Source organism: Acipenser ruthenus, chromosome 2, assembly GCF_902713425.1.
Source record: "Acipenser ruthenus chromosome 2, fAciRut3.2 maternal haplotype, whole genome shotgun sequence".
NCBI classification, from domain to species: domain Eukaryota; kingdom Metazoa; phylum Chordata; class Actinopteri; order Acipenseriformes; family Acipenseridae; genus Acipenser; species Acipenser ruthenus.
Genome location: NC_081190.1, coordinates 81,912,389 through 81,932,136, shown reverse-complemented (window position 1 = coordinate 81,932,136; position 19,748 = coordinate 81,912,389). Strand labels below are relative to the sequence as shown.

Here is a 19,748-nt window from a genome sequence, read left to right as displayed (position 1 = left end):
AGCTTTTAAAATAGTATGGAACCGTTTAATGAAGTCATAATAGTATTGAAGCCTTTTCACTCCATACCCCAAAGCCAACAGACATTTGACTTGGAACTAACAAAGCAAAAGTATAAACACTTTCTAATATATACAGTACTGTGCAAAAGTTTTAGGCAGGTGTGAAAAAATGCTGTAAAGTAAGAATGCTTTCAAAAATAGACATGTTAATAGATTATATTTATCAATTAACTAAATGCAAAGTGAGTGAACAGAAGAAAAATCTAAATCAAATCCATATTTGGTGTAATCACCCTTTGCCTTCAAAACAGCATCAATTCTTCTAGGTACACTTGCACAAAGTCAGGGATTTTGTAGGCATATAGTCAGGTGTATGATTAAACAATTATACCAAACAGGTGCTAATGATCATCACTTCAATATGTAGGTTGAAACACAATCATTAACTGAAACAGAAACAACTGTGTAGGAGGAATAAAACTGGGTGAGGAACAGCCAAACTCAGCTAACAAGGTGAGGTTGCTGAAGACAGTTTACTGTCAAAAGTCATACACCATGGCAAGACTGAGCACAGCAACAAGACACAAGGTAGTTATACTGCATCAGCAAGGTCTCTCCCAGGCAGAAATTTCAAGGCAGACAGGGGTTTCCAGATGTGCTGTCCAAGCTCTTTTGAAGAAGCACAAAGAAACGGGCAACGTTGAGGACCGTAGACGCAGTGGTCGGCCAAGGAAACTTACTGCAGCAGATGAAAGACACATCATGCTTACTTCCCTTCGCAATCGGAAGATGTCCAGCAGTGCCATCAGCTCAGAATTGCCAGAAAACAGTGGGACCCTGGTACACCCATCTACTGTCCGGAGAAGTCTGGTCAGAAGTGGCATTCATGGAAGACTTGCGGCCAAAAAGCCATACCTCCGATGTGGAAACAAGGCCAAGCGACTCAGCTAAGCACGAAAACACAGGAACTGGGGTGCAGAAAAATGGCAGCAGGTGCTCTGGACTGATGAGTCAAAATTTGAAATATTTGGCTGTAGCAGAAAGCAGTTTGTTTGCCGAAGGGCTGGAGAGCGGTACACGAATGAGTGTCTGCAGGCAACAGTAAAGCTTGGTGAAGGTTCCTTGCAAGTTTGGGGCTGCATTTCTGCAAATGGAGTTGGGGATTTGGTCAGAATTAATGTTCTCCTCAATGCTGAGAAGTACAGGCAGATACTTATCCATCATGCAATACCATCAGGGAGGCATCTGATTGGCCCCAAATTTATTCTGCAGCATGACAACGACCCCAAACATACAACGAAAGTCATTAAGAACTATCTTCAGCGTAAAGAAGAACAAGGAGACCTGGAAGTGATGGTATGGCCCCCACAGAGCCCTGATCTCAACATCATCGAGTCTGTCTGGGATTACATGAAGAGAGAGAAGCAACTGAGGCTGCCTAAATCCACAGAAGAACTGTGGTTAGTTCTCCAAGATGTTTGGGCCAACCTACCTGCAGAGTTCCTTCAAAAACTGTGTGCAAGTGTACCCAGAAGAATTGATACTGTTTTGAAGGCAAAGGGTGGTCACACCAAATATTGATTTGATGTAGATTTTTCTTCTGTTCACTCACTTTGCATTTTGTTAATTGATAAATATAAACTATTAACATGTCTATTTTTGAAAGCATTCTTACTTTACAGCATTTTTTCACACCTGCCTAAAACTTTTGCACAGTACTGCATATATTAGAAAGAAAAAAAAAAAAAATTATATATATATATATATATTTTTTTTTTCTTCTTCTGACTGAAAGCCACACTACTGATGTATTATATACTTGTTATATGGATTCAATTTTGTAAGTCCTACATTCACAAAGGCAACCCAGATATATTCTGTATAATGGAGTAAACCACTGTGCCATTAAAGGTTGGGCAGGAACAAACAGTCTGCAACAAAAGTAATTGTACTGACCTCTTCCCCATCGTTGAGCACTGTTGTTCCGGCTCGCTCTACCACCGCAAACACCATCACCGCACACAGCTCTCTCCGCACGGACATTGTCATATTGGCAAATGCAGGCAGCTGATGCATAAATTCCAGTAATTGTTCTGAATTGAAGAAAAGAAAAATGAACAAATAAGTTATCAAAACATCAGGATTTAGAGGCAATAATGCATATAGGTGATAAGAAAATAAGCATAAATGACCACACAGTTCTACTTTAGGTCGAAACTACTACACAAATTTGAAAACGAGATCATCGTTTAGAAAAAGTCTAATGGAGTATGTGCTGTAAGAACAAGGCGAACAAAATATAAAAGTATAATTTACAAAGATTAAAGGGAAAAAAAAGATAGGCAGAACAAGAATTCATCTAATAACAATGCCTCTCCAGTTTAGCAATTTGTAATTTTCAACTTTTTTGCAAGTGGAAAAACACCATAAGGAGAACATTTGTTTCTTTAAGGGTGTTTGACAGTGTAAAAATGAAGCTTGTTTGAGCAGGAACAGCCAGGGATTTAGAGACTTAAATAATGCATGTGCTCCAGTAACCTATTTTTTTAAGCCAACTGGCAACCATTTCGCTACTACCTTCTTGGTTCATTATGTTGTACTGCGCTTCTACAAACATTTAAATGTTCAATGAAATCTTCTAACTATAGAGTAACTGGCAACATGTTAACTTGATTTTTAAACCTAAATCCTACTATTAGATTTTACATTTTGTTATAAATGTAACCAACCAATCATAGTAAACCGGTATACTATTTATATACTGTACAGTAACACTAACGGATAGCAGTGTTAAAAATGAGCACATATGAGTCCAACTTTATGTCAGGTTGTTTTATATGTATCCAAAACACTTACACTGCAGCAAATAAATGTATAAAGACAATACTGTCTGCAGATGCAATATGCACTGGAGATATCAGAGAGACTATGATTCATCTGTGTCAACTTTCACAGCAGCCATTAAGAAACAAAAGGCTTAATGTGTACTCTTCTGAGACTTGACACTCAGAAAACAGAACTCCACAGCCAGATGCTTTTTTGCAGAAAGCATACCAAACCAAAGTTGCAAAGCTGTGCTGGTTCCTTGAAAACATTCATAGAAGCACCTCTTTAGAAAGGGCACTTTTTTGTTGTTGTTTCTGCAGCTGCATTGTACAATAAATAAATAAATAAAATAAATAAATAAATAAATAAATAAATAGGACAATAATTGGTCATGAAAACTAGGCAGACAGTCTGAGTATGCTAGATGGTGTCACTGCTAAGGTAAAGAGGCAAACACTTATTTGTGGCTAGGCCGAATTTGGTGGCCGATACCTACTCATCCGTAGCAGATCGCTTTAGCCATATCTCCAGTAACAAGCGTGATGACTCACCAATGTCATCGTCAGTCCTGTCCATGGGGTCCTTCTCAAGGCAGTCACGGACAATATCCCGACTCATCAGAGGGTCTGAAGCACGTTCAATATCCTCCTCATCGTCATCCTCCTCAGAGTCCACTGCTGTCTCAGGCAGCCCACTCAGATCCATCTCCCCAGCCTCACTCTCTGTGGCCTAGCAAGACAAGCAGACAGACAGACAGATCACATACATACAACTACAATACATTAACTCAAAAGCAGAGTGCTGACATTCATATTTAATTTGAAACAAATCAGAGACTGCCATGGTAAATGCCTGTTTTTTAAAAAAAAAAAAAGATTTCAGTGTAATTTTATGCAGCTGAAACAACCATTTGTTTTTAGTTAGTTTTCATTATACAGTAATACTGAACTAGATTTCACCACAGGTGCTTTGCGAAGAGTTAACTCAGTATGAGCTAACAGCCAGGTTAGGAACTGCAAACAATTACACAGCACCAGGTCATTACTGTCAAGTTTAAGCTGCCAAAGCCCCCAGAGGCACATGGAGGCACTCCAAGAATTAAAACCTATAACAAATGCTGCAATTGTTTCCAATCTGTGATATTCCCAGTACTATGAAGAGGATTATGAAAATGATAATTGTGACCAAGTATCTGATAGAAGCCACATTACATCACTTTTAAAACAAATTGACACAATCTTTGACAACAATTCGGCAACATTATTATCAAACAGATGGAGGGCTAGGCATCAAGGCATTAATCCTGCTGAGGCAGATGCAGAAAATGGACGAGCAGGCTCCTGTGGGAAACTCTCTTGACATCAACGATTGCTCCCCTTAACCTGCTAATTTCCCTTTTTTTTACTTGGCTCTAATGCATCATCTGATATTCATTTCTCCTTTTTCACTTCTAAGCCTTGTTAAAAGATGCCAGTTCTTTACTGCTGCTTATAATTAGGGCTTTTGTTTTTCGGTTTTATTAATTTCATTTTTCGGTGGTTATTTTGAGCTATTTTCAAATTTCACGTAAATTGCTTTCGGGGCTTTCGCTTTTTATATACTGTATGAAATTACTGGTTTTCAATTACTTTCCAAAATGCTTGGCCATTTTTTTTCTGTCACAATAGTGGTACCTCGATAGTACTCAAACACTTAGATGTACCTTCTTTCTTTTGCTGTCTTCCACAACGAAATCCTTATGGTCACGGGCACATTCTTCTGGGTTTTTTTTGTGTGTAGGCATTTTTTTACATTATGCCACAATTTGCAATTCTGTTTTAAATTCTCACTAACTGTAATATAGCTTTAAATCCCGCAAACAAGCTTTCTACTGTAATCGTAATCTCATTTTAAATTGCGCAAGCAGAGTCTCCAATAGAAATATAGAATTGGCTGCCACTCAGTAGTTGGGGTGGGTTTAAAGTACTCAAAACAATTTTTTTTTTTTTTAAATGGGAAAGGGGTGAGTCAATGTGAACTAAGTAACCATTTCCAGTATTTTTCCGGTGTTTATTGGCTATACACTGATTTAATTTATTTTTTTTGTATCAGGGGTGTTTTATCATTTTGTAATCAGACATTGAAGCTGGAACCAGCTTCCCCTTCAATGAAAAACAAACAAAATGATCTGTCTTAAAAGAGAATTATCTGCCTTATGCTAAAGTTATATGGTACCATCTTTGTGAAGTACTGCATTGTCTCATATTCTGTCATCAAAAAACAGGCTAAAGCAGACTAATTCAATAAGCAGGTTATCAATGAACTATAAAACCTCCACTGCAAACTTATAATCACATGTATCACAGATCAACAGACCTTATGCTTTTCAACAACTAAACTGATAGTCGGTGAATGGTTCCTTAACTGCTACAAAATGTCTTATGATACTTTATCCGAGAAAAAAAAATAAGCTTCTTAATACAATGCCGGTACAACCACCACTCCACACACATTTTAGCAGGATCATGACTTACAGTTACAATGGCAGGCATGTTTAATTTATTAACGAAAGAGACCCTGCCTTACACAAATGTCTTTTCTCGTTAAATGACAGCATACAATGAATAAATAATTCACTGCAATTTCTGACTCCTCAATCAGATCACACAGGCATTACATGTATTTTAGGCATTAGATGTTAAATAAGGAAAATGGGAATATTGGAAGATAAATAATAAGGGGGCGTGGGGGTACTAAATGTAATCCTTGTACTTTACTACAGCCTGTGTTTGTACTGATTGTCACTAGTCTCTAAATACAGTCTAAGTTTGAATCCTCTCCAAGGCTAGAGATAAAGTCATTTCATAACTGATGATAGCATACTCTAAATACACTTGTATTCTGGGGTTCCACATGTCCAGTCCAAATCTTGAAAACAAACAGTAATGTGAAATGGAACCATCACCATTTCGGAATAAATGTTTACATATTAGTAGCAAATTTTAAATAATATATACGTAAAAAAATGGCATGGACAAACTGAGTTTTCTAACTGGCTGATTTGTCAAGCTCATAAGTCTAGATATCATTTTACACTAGAACATGTCTGTTATCAAGGTGAATCTGTGTTAAAGGTAAATGCTGTAAAAGATTACATTTTGTAATGATAGGGTCCTCATCAACATTTTTAAACAGGCACCACATTCGAACACTTCAGGCCTGTCGCTATTGTATCTGTATGTTAACGTAAAAAAAAGGAAAAAAACTCAACCTCCCCCAAAAAACAATGTTTCTTTTTGACGTCTCTTCTTCACTCTAAATAAATTAATAATTCTATGTGTGGTGCTTGACACATTGAATAGAGCTACAGTATTAATATTTAAACATGACTACTCTGGGATCAATGCTGAAAGCTGTCTGAAGTACCAATGTCATGATTTATTGAAATATGAAACATGCTGCAGTTCTACCTTCCCTATGCCAGCCTTTCCAAAGCCAGGGCCAAAAAATCTAACCATAAAATAAAGCATGCACAGCATGGTGTCTCAACAAATGTAAAATACAAAATGGATGCAACTGCACAAATTAGATGCTAAATATAATGCCTGTCATCATTTACTAAGATGATATTTCCGTGGATTGATCTGCAGTGGCCTTCACCTTCTGCCACCAGGGAGATAGAAAAAAAGGCCAACAAGATGCTCAGAAATATTGTGACAAGTGTTGAATTTAAATCAAGGGAAGTAATGTTAAAACTTTACAATGCATTAGTAAGACCTCATCTAGAATATTGTGCTCAGTTCTGGTCACCTCGTTACAAAAAGGATATTGCTGCTCTAGAAAGAGTGCAAAGAAGAGCAACCAGAATTATCCCGGGTTTAAAGGCATGTCGTATGCAGACAGGCTAAAAGAATTGAATCTATTCAGTCTTGAACAAAGAAGACTATACGGTGATCTGATTCAAGCATTCAAAATTCTAAAAGGTATTGACAATGTCGACCTATTTGTCTCCTATCGACTCGACTACTGCATCTCTCTCTATGGTGGTCTCCCGGCACGCACCATAAACCGACTGCAGCTAGTTCAGAATGTCGCTGCCAGGATCCTTACCAGATGTAAAAAACGTGATCACATCACCCCCCGTCTTGCCCAGCTGCACTGACTACATGTAGATTTCAGGATTATTTTAAAAACTCTCCTGCTCACCTGCAATGCCCATCATCACACAGGTCCCGAGTACCTCCTCAACCTGCTGACTCGCTATGTCCCTGCCCGCAAACTGAGGTCCTCCGACTCTGGCCTGCTTGTTCTCCCCAAGAAAAAGTGCACCACACTTGGAGAGCGCTTGTTTAGCTTCATGGTTGCGACTCTTTGGAACTCTCTCCCAGCTTTGGTGCGTGATGCTTCCACCGTCACTTGCTTTAAATCAACTCTCAAGACCCACCTGTTCTCTCTTGCTTTCCATGCTCTTTAAGCCTGATATCTACCTTTTAGCTGCTGTGTTGTTGCTACTATTTCATGTAATATGCTACTATCATTTATTATGAATTTTTCACTGTATTTAATGTATTATGCATTGTTTTACTGTATATCACGTATTATGCATTTCTCTATTTAAAGTATTATGGATTTTCTTGTTGCTGCATCTTGTAAAGCACTTTGTGATGGTGGTCCACTATGAAAGGCGCTATACAAAATAAAGATTGATTGATTGATTGATTGATAATTGCAATTCACAGCGAGACCACAGGAGAGAACAGGTTTGTATTAAATACAAACTCAGTTTCTGTATAAGACCTCACATACTGTAGGCCTCACTAGTCTATTTTATTTATTCATTCACTTACTTATTTAAACATTTCCATAAACAAATCAAAGGAATGTTGTATACCCACAAGCAGTGTAAACAAATATAAAAATTTAATTGAGAAATCGTGAATTATACTGATAAAGCAGTTTTAGTTTCATATGTGTATAATTAAACCTCCACAGGCAACACCCCACCTTCTGTAGTAGTTGTACAGTATTTGATGGTCTTTAAAGGATCAATGACTAGCCAGAGTTTTAATATAGCTTTAAATAGAAGTCACACAAATTGTACAAATGATATGCAAGCCTTCGTCAAGGTTGATATTTTCCCCAAAGAATTTCAGTTGACAGCATTGTCTCTCCTTTTGAACCCTATAATTGGTTGCAGTACAGATGTATTTCCTCGTGTACCCTGAATTTCAAAAGTTCAAAATCCACAAAGTAAAACGTGACTGGCAGTTAGTTATAGTATCAAGTCAGCATTTTCTCTCTCTTTTGAACAATTTTATTATGTAGGGATTTAGGAAGCTTGTGGACAATAGACAACAGAAATACAATGAAGATGTCTTTCATTTGTACCAACGTTAAGCCAAACTAGGAAAAGTGTTCTTGAATATGCCAAAATGTTCTTGAATGTGTTCTTGAATTCAATTTAATCAAATTAGTATTTACAGTAAGCTACAGTTTCATCATTTTACTACAGTGCTTGTGCATATAGTGTACTGACTGCCGCTCTTGGTTGTGCCACCATTCCTTGGGTTGCATTCTTCTTTGTACAGTATGTGTCAATGTTTATTTATGCTTGCCTGGCAGTGATTCAGTGTTTGTTAATGGCTTTTCCTGTACATCTGTAACACTGCTTACAACATTATGGAACCTATTTCTAAAGAAATTATTCCCAGAAAAATAGAATTTGTATATTCAACTGTGAACCAGTGTGGAACTCCATTTAACCCAAATAAACATGCTGTGCTATTCTTTTATATTATTTTAATGACAAGAGTTACTGTAGGCAACTGAATAAATCTGCTAACAAAGACAAGTCTCATATTCTGTGAAAACACTTAATGTCATATTTTAAAACAAACATATTAAGCACATTGGGGTCTATTTTAAAACAGTGGCAGATATTCATACAATACCGCCACCCTAAAATGTATAAACCACATTTTTCACAGACATAAATTCTCTGTTTTAATTGTACTCTATGTACAGTAGTATATTATGACTGGAATTATTTCAGTCTTCATTTGAAGACTACAAGTTTAAATGTGTGTCATTGAATTGCAGAAGTTTATATACTACAATTGAGTGTATGCACTGTATTAACCCTTTGCAGTCCATTTATTAAGTGCGCGTCAGGTCCAATTTATTTCCACACGCGCAGTTAATTTTAGACGTGCTGCTTAAAAGTATTTTTTTTCCCACAGTCAAACGGGTTTAAAAGACCCTACATATCAACAAAGCACTCACTAGGCATCTCCAGCCCCGCCCCACCCTTTCGTTCGCTATCGCTTTCACATATGCTAAGAAATAAATAATAATAATAATAATAATAATAATAATAATAATAATAATAATAGTCGTACATACCGATCGATCATCTCCTGATCACTCGTTTTATCACCAAATTCTTCAATAATGCAATCCAAGTCATTATTTTATTACTATAACATCTCAAAAAAGCTCTGCAAATGTCCGTGATAGTCTCATGAGATACGCCTTTTTTTTTTTTTTTTTTTTTTTTTTTAAATCTGCTTGTCTCGGCTCCTGTCGCTCCCACTCGGCCATTGAATGGTTTTCTCGGCTTTGTCCGGTGAAAAAACGACTAGAAACCTGTTTTTTGCGTTTTTTTGATGATGTCGGACAGGGTCTGACAATGGACCGGATAGGAATAATTGCAATGTCGGACCAGGTCCAACAATGGACCGCAAAGGGTTAAGGAAGCAGTATAAATTAACCAACACACATTCAATTATAACAACGTTTTTACAACTGTTGCTCAATTAGTTTTATTTCTAATAAATGATAAAGCATTTACCTTTTCAACAGCTTTGTCATTGATCCTCTTTCGTCTGTCGAAATGGAATTGCCAACCTGTGTGACACAGCAGAATACAGAATTCTGCCATTCACAGAGGTTGAAAAGAGCTTTGTTTGAATTGCCTGGTTCAACTACTACCTCATTTGCATGTGTGAAGACTCTGTAAAATGTTAAGCATCCTTAAAACATCTCAGTTATGCAAATTCATATTTTACGTACACCGGAAAGAAATGGCTTCAAGATCCCTCTCAACAAATGCAAATTCTGGCATTTTTCAATACTCATACTTTAATATTGAACACCTATTTCAAAATATTCAAATAATCCATTAAATCCCACCTAAATAAATGTGAACATACTTTGGCAGACATTGACATTCTTTCATAAGATTTGTAAAGTTATTTTTCCATACCCTCAGTCTGTAATGCAAATCACTGTTACTGGAACTCCTTCAACAGGCAACCTCTTAATATTAAAATTATCAAGGCAGGTTTTTTGTTATAATACTTTGCATCCTTCCCTAAAGTTCCCTTCGACCTTTAATGTCATTGTTGAAGGTGACAGGCAGGGACTTAGCAGCTAGTTTAGCACATATAGAATATGAGTTATCCCTGAACAATGAAGAATCAAAAAAACCCTGCACGGTATCACCAAGAATATAACGATTTCAACAGATGCTGATCTTCAAACACCTAATACTGATACACTGGAAACTGTCTAATCCACATGTTTTGTGTTAGTATGTGATAAATCAATATGTATTGAATTTAAATTTCTTGCAAAATAAACGAAACTGAATAAAACGATAAACTTAAAACCACAAGAAGCTGTTGTGAATGATGCTTGATTCCAGAACCATTTGGCTTGAAAAGTTGCACAATAAAAGTATATTGCTGAAATGGCATGCAATTAAGAAAGGTTGATACAGTAAATGCACCTACAATACTGTTGGATGTTTACAGACTGAGGGACCAGTACCACTTCTGAAAAGTGAACATAATTAAAACCCAGTTCAACTCTAATCTGTTTCTGAGAAACAGCGCTAGGCTAGCTTCAATTCACCACAGACAGAAAATCCCATGGAAATAAGCTCTCTGACACCCATCTGAGACAGTGGGAGAGGAAATCACTTTCATCAGAGATGGGATTACTAGTTGGAAATCTATAGCAGATCCTTTAAATGGCAGCCACACAGACGGCTGCCTATCCAGGATCAAGAACTAAGTTAAAAAATGCCTGTGGATTCTTCGGTTCTACAATCAGCAGGAGCCACTCCACACAAAGACATTAGGGCTTCCATGGAATCAAAAGAGATTAAAGGGTTTGAAAATATCCTCAAAAAAGGGAAAAGACTATATTTAAAAAATGTACATCCATATAAAAAAAAATCCACTAGTGGTGCAATCGGCAATCTCATTTTGTAACCGATTATCACAAAAATATTTATCGACAATAATTACTGTAAAAACCTTTTTATAAGTCTATTTTCTAGGTATTTTAGGGGGCCTAAAAAGGGGGGAGCAACTTATACACCAGTGTGACCAATAGGCTTTTACCTGAAGTAGTTGTCTCAAAAAAGGGGGGGGGGGGCAGCTTATACACAGGTGAGACTTATACACCTTTTTTTACAGTAATGCATCAACACATTTATTTATAGAAAGTAATTGTTTAGCTTTCATTTTTAAATCAGGAAATTTTTTTTTTTTTACTGATGTGACTTGTCCAACACGAATCCAAGAGGCCAAAACTTTGTATCCTAGCAACGCGCTGACTTTAGCTACCATACTAGCTCTAATATAAGTGCATAACTACATAATTAATGTTTTAATGTAAACTGGAAAGTGGAGACTTTAAACTAGGCTTTAATTTGATCCATCGATTCACCAATATGTAATCAAAACTCAGGAAACGTAAGGATGGATGATCAATAAATCGATGCATCAATTAATTGTTGCATCTCTAAAAAACACTGTTATAGTAGAAGAATATACTTGGTTCGTGCACATCAAGTGTTGCATGCATGAAGAATACAGCTACTGCATCAGAATCTATATTAACAGAACTAACAAAGTATTATTGATGCAGTGCACTATACAAGTTAATATGGGTTAATAATACCATATGACATTTGAAACGCTAGGGTTTCACATCATTCACCCAGTTGATGGTATTTCTCTCTTTTTCAGGTCTTACTATAGTTTTTTAAAAGGCACTGCTAAAAACCAAAATAAGTTCACACCTAGAGCCATTACATAAGGTACCGAAGTTAAAAAGAAAGCCTTGTTTACCTGGTAAATATCGGACAGACTGCTACTCCCAGAGTCGCTTGTAATGCTACATCCTGAATGACTGGAGGAAACGTGCATCACCTGTGGATGGAGGCTGTCAGTGAGGTGGAGCTTGGTGAAATCTGCAGGAAGCTGCACAGAAAAAAGGCAAGGTTAAGAAGAATCGCCCAAAAGAGCATTACAAACTCAACGTACACAATTTATTTTTAAACCGTGAACAATGCCATGTCTACACAAAACAAATATACTGTACTACTGTCAGAACCGAGTTCAATTTGTTTTCAATAAGAACAGTGATCCTGATTTTGTTCCCAATAATGGGTAGATAAATAGAGGAAATGCACAAAATGACAGCAATTGTTTAAATAGAGGTCAACATGAAATGGAGAAAGGCATAATTTGCCCCAAGTGTGCCATTTTCTTTTTCTGATTTGCAATATGGATTAGAAATGCTCTAGACAGTTAGTAAAACCCCACCATACAGTAACATCAGTATATTTAAAAGAGGAAGAATAATTTAGCTAAAACCAATCCCTTGTACATCAGCATTTGCCAATTCATTAGAAATCTAACTGGCTGTTGAAATTGTTAAGACTTGAATTCCTTGTTACTGCATACCATTTGAAATAAGCCAGGGTTCAAGCTATATTACATTAACAGTAATATCACTACAATTAAACTAAAATATTTTAAATATCTGAACTGGATAATAAACATTTGTGAAAGCATATTTACCAAATTTCTTTTAACATTATTTTTGTAAAATGACAATGAATGTGTGCATACATATAAAACAAATAGAATGTTCTACTATATTGTTACTTAATATGCCACGAGTTAACTGGTAATTACTTGTTTTAATTCTAAAGGTGTATCTAGAAATGACATAAGGCTATACTGATACAGTGAGGTTACAAAAATAAGTTTTCTTCACTAATGTGAATCATTCTACAGGCATTTTAGTATAACCCTATAAAAAATCTAAACACTTTCATAGCAATGAAACCTCAGCTTGCACACAGACACGTTCCAATGCCTCCACCTGCTTTAATTTTGGCAGGCAGCCACACAACACAAAGCCCAGAAAACTGCAGAAAGGGATAAAGGGCAAGAATGTGCTGCAAATGCAGCCTTTTCCAACAGCAAGCCAAATAAGGCATCAGTTGGGATCAGCTTCCTTGCATCGTTAATACTTCATTAAACTATACAGTGTTGTTTGTAAAGCCCCAAAAGAGACATTCCTCAAGTTCTGAGGGGCTTATGAAAAAAAGATAGCATTCTATAGCATGTTCCGCATAGTGCTGGGGGACAGCAGCAGCATACTGTACAGTACAGTACATCAGAGGATTAGAGTATGGAAATGGAGAGCAATCCAAATTCTCAGCAATGGAATCCTGCCAGTGCTATGAAGAATCTGAGAATTCATTCCAAATTGCACTACATGTATTCATGTTGCCAGAATCTTTCTGCTTTTGGGAGAATATTACAGAATTGCAAAAAAAAAAGTCTGCATATAAGACCTAGACATACAGTATACAGGTAGACTTTGAGGATGGAAGACTATTTAGTTTACCGTTTACTATTATATTATTAAGTGAGGTTCAATTGAGTTTGTATTTCTCATATAATACTCTTTGTGATTATTTTAAAGTACTGTAGCGCACACAATATTGTAATAAAAACACTCACCTATTTATTTTGACTCGACTGGTGTTTTTCATTGAATCACTTTAAGCCTGTTGAAGTTTTAACATGCTGAAGCTTTGCGACTTAATTTGATAACTGTATTCTTAATTTCTGACAAGCTGGAACATATTATACCTATATTATATATATATATATATATATATATATATATATATATATATATATATATATATATATGCCCGATATAACATTAAAAGTGCAGATAAATGACAGTAAGTACTGCAGAACGCTCAAAGTCAAATGTAATCTAAAAGGAGAGCGGTTAATGTTATTTATTTATGTGCTCCTCAAAGACATGTTTTTTGAGTGATACTTGATTTATTGTTGGCCTGAACACATGTCCCATGCCCCCCACCACCCACATACTGGACCTTATTTAAGTTTAGCTTTTCAAAAGAGCCGTCCATCATTAATGGTATTTGTATCTTATTACAAAATCTACCCAGTGTTTTTCTAGCAACAGAATGAAGGAAAGACTTCTTATTTAATATCTGTCCCAGCAAATAAGTATTCTCCACATGACAGCTTTGGTTTGATTTGCTACAGTGCATATCTTTACACTGCATAAAAATATATATATAATATCGAAAACTATAGAGGGGGGAAATTTTAAATAAAAAGTCACATTTGTTTGAACAAAAACAAATAATGTTCCATGAGTCAATCCATCTTCATGGAAACCTAGATCATTCCCTGCACTTTGTGCCTCTGCTGTAACAGCCTCCACCTGAGAACCCACTGTACAGTACGTATATAGGCTAGGTCTTCTGAGAAAACACTGAACTCTAAGTAGATTTTACAGAAAGAAAAAAAACATCCATCACATCTATGAAAATGAAAATCCAAAATACTGGGTAAAAGAAAAGAAAAAAACAACAAACAACTGATGGTAAAGAGAACATGTACTTGAAATTCTATGAGGATTCTATCGAATGCATAATTAATGAAGTACTTGAAAAGTTGGTTGATATCTGGACTTCAACATGATACTATAACCCTACTCTATAAACCCAATGGTATTAAGATGCATCACAATTGGGAAACACTGTAAATCTCAGAGTCTCAGATTAAGGTAATTTCTTTTTTACCTTCCATCTTTATATCACCAATCATTTCATTGAAGCCTGGAAGTAGCAGATGCCGACAGAGACTGACACTTTTTGGCTTCTGCCAAACTATGCCTCCGTGAGCTGAATAAACAGGAAGCAAGCCAACAGCTGAATAGTTTCAGCATTGGCATATTGGCTATGTCAAGGCAGCAGAGCTGGCAGAAAACACAAGCCCAATCAACGACGAAGGAAATGGAAATGGCACAGGACCAAATGTTTGCCTGAGACGTAGATGGATGCGTGGCAGAGAAGAAAGAGTAAAACACTGTCAACATCTGCTAAAAACAGAAATCTCATGCTCTTTGATCCTAGCCTTAAATTTATCTGCAACATCCATGGTGTCTCAGACTACAGTAAACAAATTTTATTGCAAAAACCACTGGCCAACGGAATTTAATGCTATGCTTTTTCTGCTGGTCTGGTCACATTACTAGATAAAACACGCCCCATTATGCAGTCATAATTTAGCTATGTTATGCCAACTTAGGAAAATATTCTTTCTAGACAGTCTATTAAGATATTCATAAGGCAGATTTTATAGCTCATCCGTAATGAGAATGTACTATAATGGATTCACTGTCAGTTAATTTGTAATGGCTTCCTAATACACGATGACAGCAGTAAGAACTTTGGCAGAGTATATTACTTCCCAGTAATTTAAATACCAAAAGGGTCAAAATAGAATTGGGGGGTTTCAGCAAAATATATTAAAAAAAAAAAAAAATCTATTGAAGTTGGCATTAGTTTCCAATTGATGCCTCTTTAAAACAACTGGGGAATGTGACTGTCACCAATTACAGGAACCACAATTCTTACTGCCTAATTATTAATTATCTTCTTCTTTCACATTTCGGTATTTAGATTTTATCATGCATATTTTATTACAAGTAATTTAAATCTCACACTTCAAAATGCAAAGCTCTGCCAATTTAAGAATCTAAAATTAACTGTAGCAGATGTTGTGGGATGTGACAGTTCTGGGGTAATAACTAATAACTGTTCTTTTGGTACAATGGGAAGCTAGAGTTGTGCAATGCTAATGGAAGAAAAAAATCTCCCTGCTACAGTAAAAACCAAGTCATTCCACATTCATTCTGTGGCAATTGGAAATGCCATTTTAAAGTAATCCTCTGGATTAAATGTTGAATACATCACTTTAAATAAATACAAATATTCAATGAACGCAATATATAAAATGTTCTTAAAGGCCTGGGTTGTGGTGAAGATGTGTTTTATGGACCCCTATTTTTATGCAGACAATGTAGAACTTCTTTAAAACCAATAACACATTGATGGATACCGTGTTAGAGATTAAAAAGAGTGTTTGTTTTGTTCTAAAATCTGTGACACAATTCGCTCAGAAAACAGTACCAGTTAGCTCCTCTTAAAATACCAACATTCCAAACCATTAGAACGCATCTGGGAACACATTATGTCAAATAACCAATAGAAACATTTTATTTATAGCTCAAATATAAAATGTGTAAAACAGATTTGGTTAATTATAGAAACAGACTGCATTAAGTTACAATGGCTCTAGGTGGCAATTAACATGACAGTAAAATAACCAATTTTATTGATTAAATAAAAGATAATGCAAAGTAACTCATCATTTCAAGGCTGTCAGTTTAAATTAGCACAATGCAAATGTATACATTTCAGTACAATAAAAGCACAAACACTTGAGCAGCGTTCCATTAAAAAATTATTCTTGACCAAATTAAAGGTGACAAGGAAATCAGTAAAGGTGGTGGAAATGTAAATCCTGTCCCATTGCGCCCTACATCACAATAGACCTCACAGATGGTCCTTTTATGTTAATGTACTGCGTCTCACTACCAAGCAGTTCAGTAACCACACAAAATTAGACTTCTTCTCGTAGGTTATCAAAATACCCTGGGTAGAGTGAGCGTACAGCATTAACAATAAAACGTTTAAATTAACATGGCAGTTTCACCAATACAAACACTTTACATGGGTGTAGTTTTAATAGGATTTAAACAGCAGATGTATTAAACTGAAATTATATATATATATATATATATATATATATATATATATATATAAAACGCAAGGGTGTTCTATATATATTCCCCAATTACATTCCCCAATTTCTCGAAAACAAAGAATTTTAGGGAAAATCTTTTGTAGCAAAAGTTTTGCTTTTTTATGGATGAGGGGAAAAAAAAAAAACAACTTACAAACAGATGTCTACAATTACAGACGTGCTCAAATTTGTTGGTACCCCTCCACAAAAAATGAAGAATGCACAATTTTCTCTGAAATAACTTGAAACTGACAAAAGTAATTGGCATCCACCATTGTTTATTCCATATTTAATAGAAATCAGACTTTGCTTTTGATTTTTTATTCAACATAATATTGTAAATAAGAAAACAAATGAAAATGGCATGGACAAAAATGATGGGACCCCTAACCTAATATTTTGTTGCACAACCTTTAGAGGCAATCACTGCAATCAAACGTTTTCTGTAGCTCTCAATGAGACTTCTGCACCTGTTAACAGGTAGTTTGGCCCACTCTTCCTGAGCAAACTGCTCCAGCTGTCTGAGGTTTGATGGGTGCCTTCTCCAGACTGCAAGTTTCAGCTCTTTCCATAGATGTTCGATAGGATTCAGATCAGGACTCATATAAGGCCACTTCAGAATAGTCCAATGTTTTGTTCTTATCCATTCTTGGGTGCTTTTAGCTGTGTGTTTTGGGTCATTATCCTGTTGGAGGACCCATGACCTGCGACTGAGACAGAGCTTTCTGACACTGGGCAGTACGTTTCGCTCCAGAATGCCTTGATAGTCTTGAGATTTCATTGTGCCCTGCACAGATTCAAGGCACCCTGTGCCAGGCGCAGCAAAGCAGCCCCAAAACATAACCGAGCCTCCTCCATGTTTCACTGTAGGTATGGTGTTCTTTTCTTTGGAAGCTTCATTTTTTCGTCTGTGAACATAGAGCTGATGTGACTTGCCAAAAAGCTCCAGTTTTGACTCATCTGTCCAAAGGACAGTCTCCCAGAAGGATTGTGGCTTGTCAATATGCATTTTAGCAAATTCCAGTCTGGCTTTTTTATGTTTTTCTTTCAAAAGTGGAGTCCTCCTGGGTCTTCTTCCATGGAGCCCAATTTCGCTCAAAAAGCGACGGATGGTGCGATCAGAAACTGACGTACTTTCACCTTGGAGTTCAGCTTGTATCTCTTTGGCAGTTATCCTTGGTTCTTTTTCTACCATTCGCACTATCCTTCTGTTCAATCTGGGGTCGATTTTCCTCTTGCGGCCACGCCCAGGGAGGTTGGCTACAGTTCCATGGACCTTAAACTTCTTAATAATATTTGCAACTGTTGTCACAGGAACATCAAGCTGCTTGGAGATGGTCTTGTAGCCTTTTCCTTTACAATGCTGGTCCATGTTCAGTGTGGTGCACACAATGATACCAAACAGCACAGTGACTACTTTTCTCCATTTGAATAGGCTGAATGACTGATTACATGATTGAAGACATGTGTGATACTAATTAAAGAAACTAATTAGTTTGAAATATCACTATAATCCAATTATTTATGATCTTTTCTAAGGGGTACCAACAAATGTGTCCAGGCCATTTTAGAATATCTTTGTAGAATAAGCAATAATTAATCTCTTTTCACAGCTTCTTTGCTTTATTCTATGACATACCAAAGGCATGCAAGTATACATGATAAAATAGCTTTTAATTTCATCACTTTTCCGGAGGAATGAAGCATTATTTCAATGAGCTGTAAGGGTACCAACAAATCTGAGCACGTCTGTATTTATTTCAGCATTCAGCAAAACTCCAAAAATGCGAATTCAAAAGTATTCATACCCTTCAATGTTATAATAGTATTGTCAACAATGTGCTAGAAATTTCAATATGATAATGCAGAACCTAATTCTAGAAAAGTCTAGAAAATGCTGGATTGTAGGTGAACATGCTTAGAGAGTATAACAGGGTTAGGCATAGGATGATTGCTGTCATTACCAATAAGTCAATATGGGAAAAAGTAGAGAGCTGTCTGCAGACCTTAGGCAGAAAATTATTTATTGTCATAAAGCTGGAGAAGGATACAAGAAGATTTCCAAGCATTTGAGTATCCCAATTTCAACTATTGTTTCTATTATCAAGGTACAAGACTGTCGCAACGCTCCCTCTGTCTGGAAGAAAGAAGGTTCTTTCACCAAGAACAAGTAGAAGAATTGTGAGGAAGGTTAATAACAATCTAAGATTGACTGCCAAAGATATTCAAAGTGAATTGGCTGCAAGTGGGACTGGGGTTTCCATTTCAACCGTAGGTCGAATATTGCACGGTGAAGGTCTCAATGGTCGCAGGCCAAGGAAAAAGTCCAATTGGAAGGAAAAAAAAAATAATCGAGAGAGAGAGAGAGAGAGTTCTACTGTAAGTGGTTATATATGTTCTAGCAGAAACCATTTACAGCTACCTAATCCTGTAATACAGCATTTGAAAATCAAGTCAAATTCTGCTATTCAGATTGGTTGCAATCACAACATGCATTCACTTTCAGAGCATTATAGTAGGTCTGAAAGTGCATAGCTCTCATCCCAACATTTAACAATCTAGTTTTTCAAAAGCAAAAATGTCTATGAGCCTGAAGTACATTTTAAAACCTAAAACTGTGCAAGGATTAGTTTTCTATCATACATCACACATTTTAAGGTCATGCCTTCAGCTGAAGGCATAAAGATCTAAAGTAATTAGGGGCTGGTTTGGGAAGTTAGTTTGTTTTGAATCTTGCTGCTGACCCGGTCACTGCTCCCAACTGGGAAGTGTTAACTGACCCAGTGGTCAACACATAAAACAACTAACTAATAAACAATGGATCTACTGTATATCGATCTGACCCCTAGAGACTGACAATACTGGCACTGGTTATAGGTAGGGAGGCAAAACAACAAGTAAATATTCATAAAAGTTAAAGTTATTGTGTTTTAGGCTATG

The 19,748-nt window shown here is 36.4% G+C and overlaps 1 protein-coding gene across 14 annotated transcripts in view; it reads right to left on the bottom strand.

Moving 5' to 3' along the window:
* The window catches only part of LOC117408609 (rap guanine nucleotide exchange factor 2-like), a 133,136-nt gene that overhangs the window by 20,564 nt on the left and 92,824 nt on the right, over window positions 1–19,748 (bottom strand). For all 14 annotated transcript variants that reach the window (XM_034013744.3, XM_034013745.3, XM_034013750.3 and 11 more), the window contains 3 exons: window positions 11,946–12,077; window positions 3,378–3,555; window positions 1,957–2,093 (listed from right to left, as the gene is read on the bottom strand). In XM_034013744.3, the coding sequence (XP_033869635.3) occupies window positions 1,957–2,093; window positions 3,378–3,555; window positions 11,946–12,077 (447 nt within the window). The remainder of the gene's footprint in view (window positions 1–1,956; window positions 2,094–3,377; window positions 3,556–11,945; window positions 12,078–19,748) is intronic.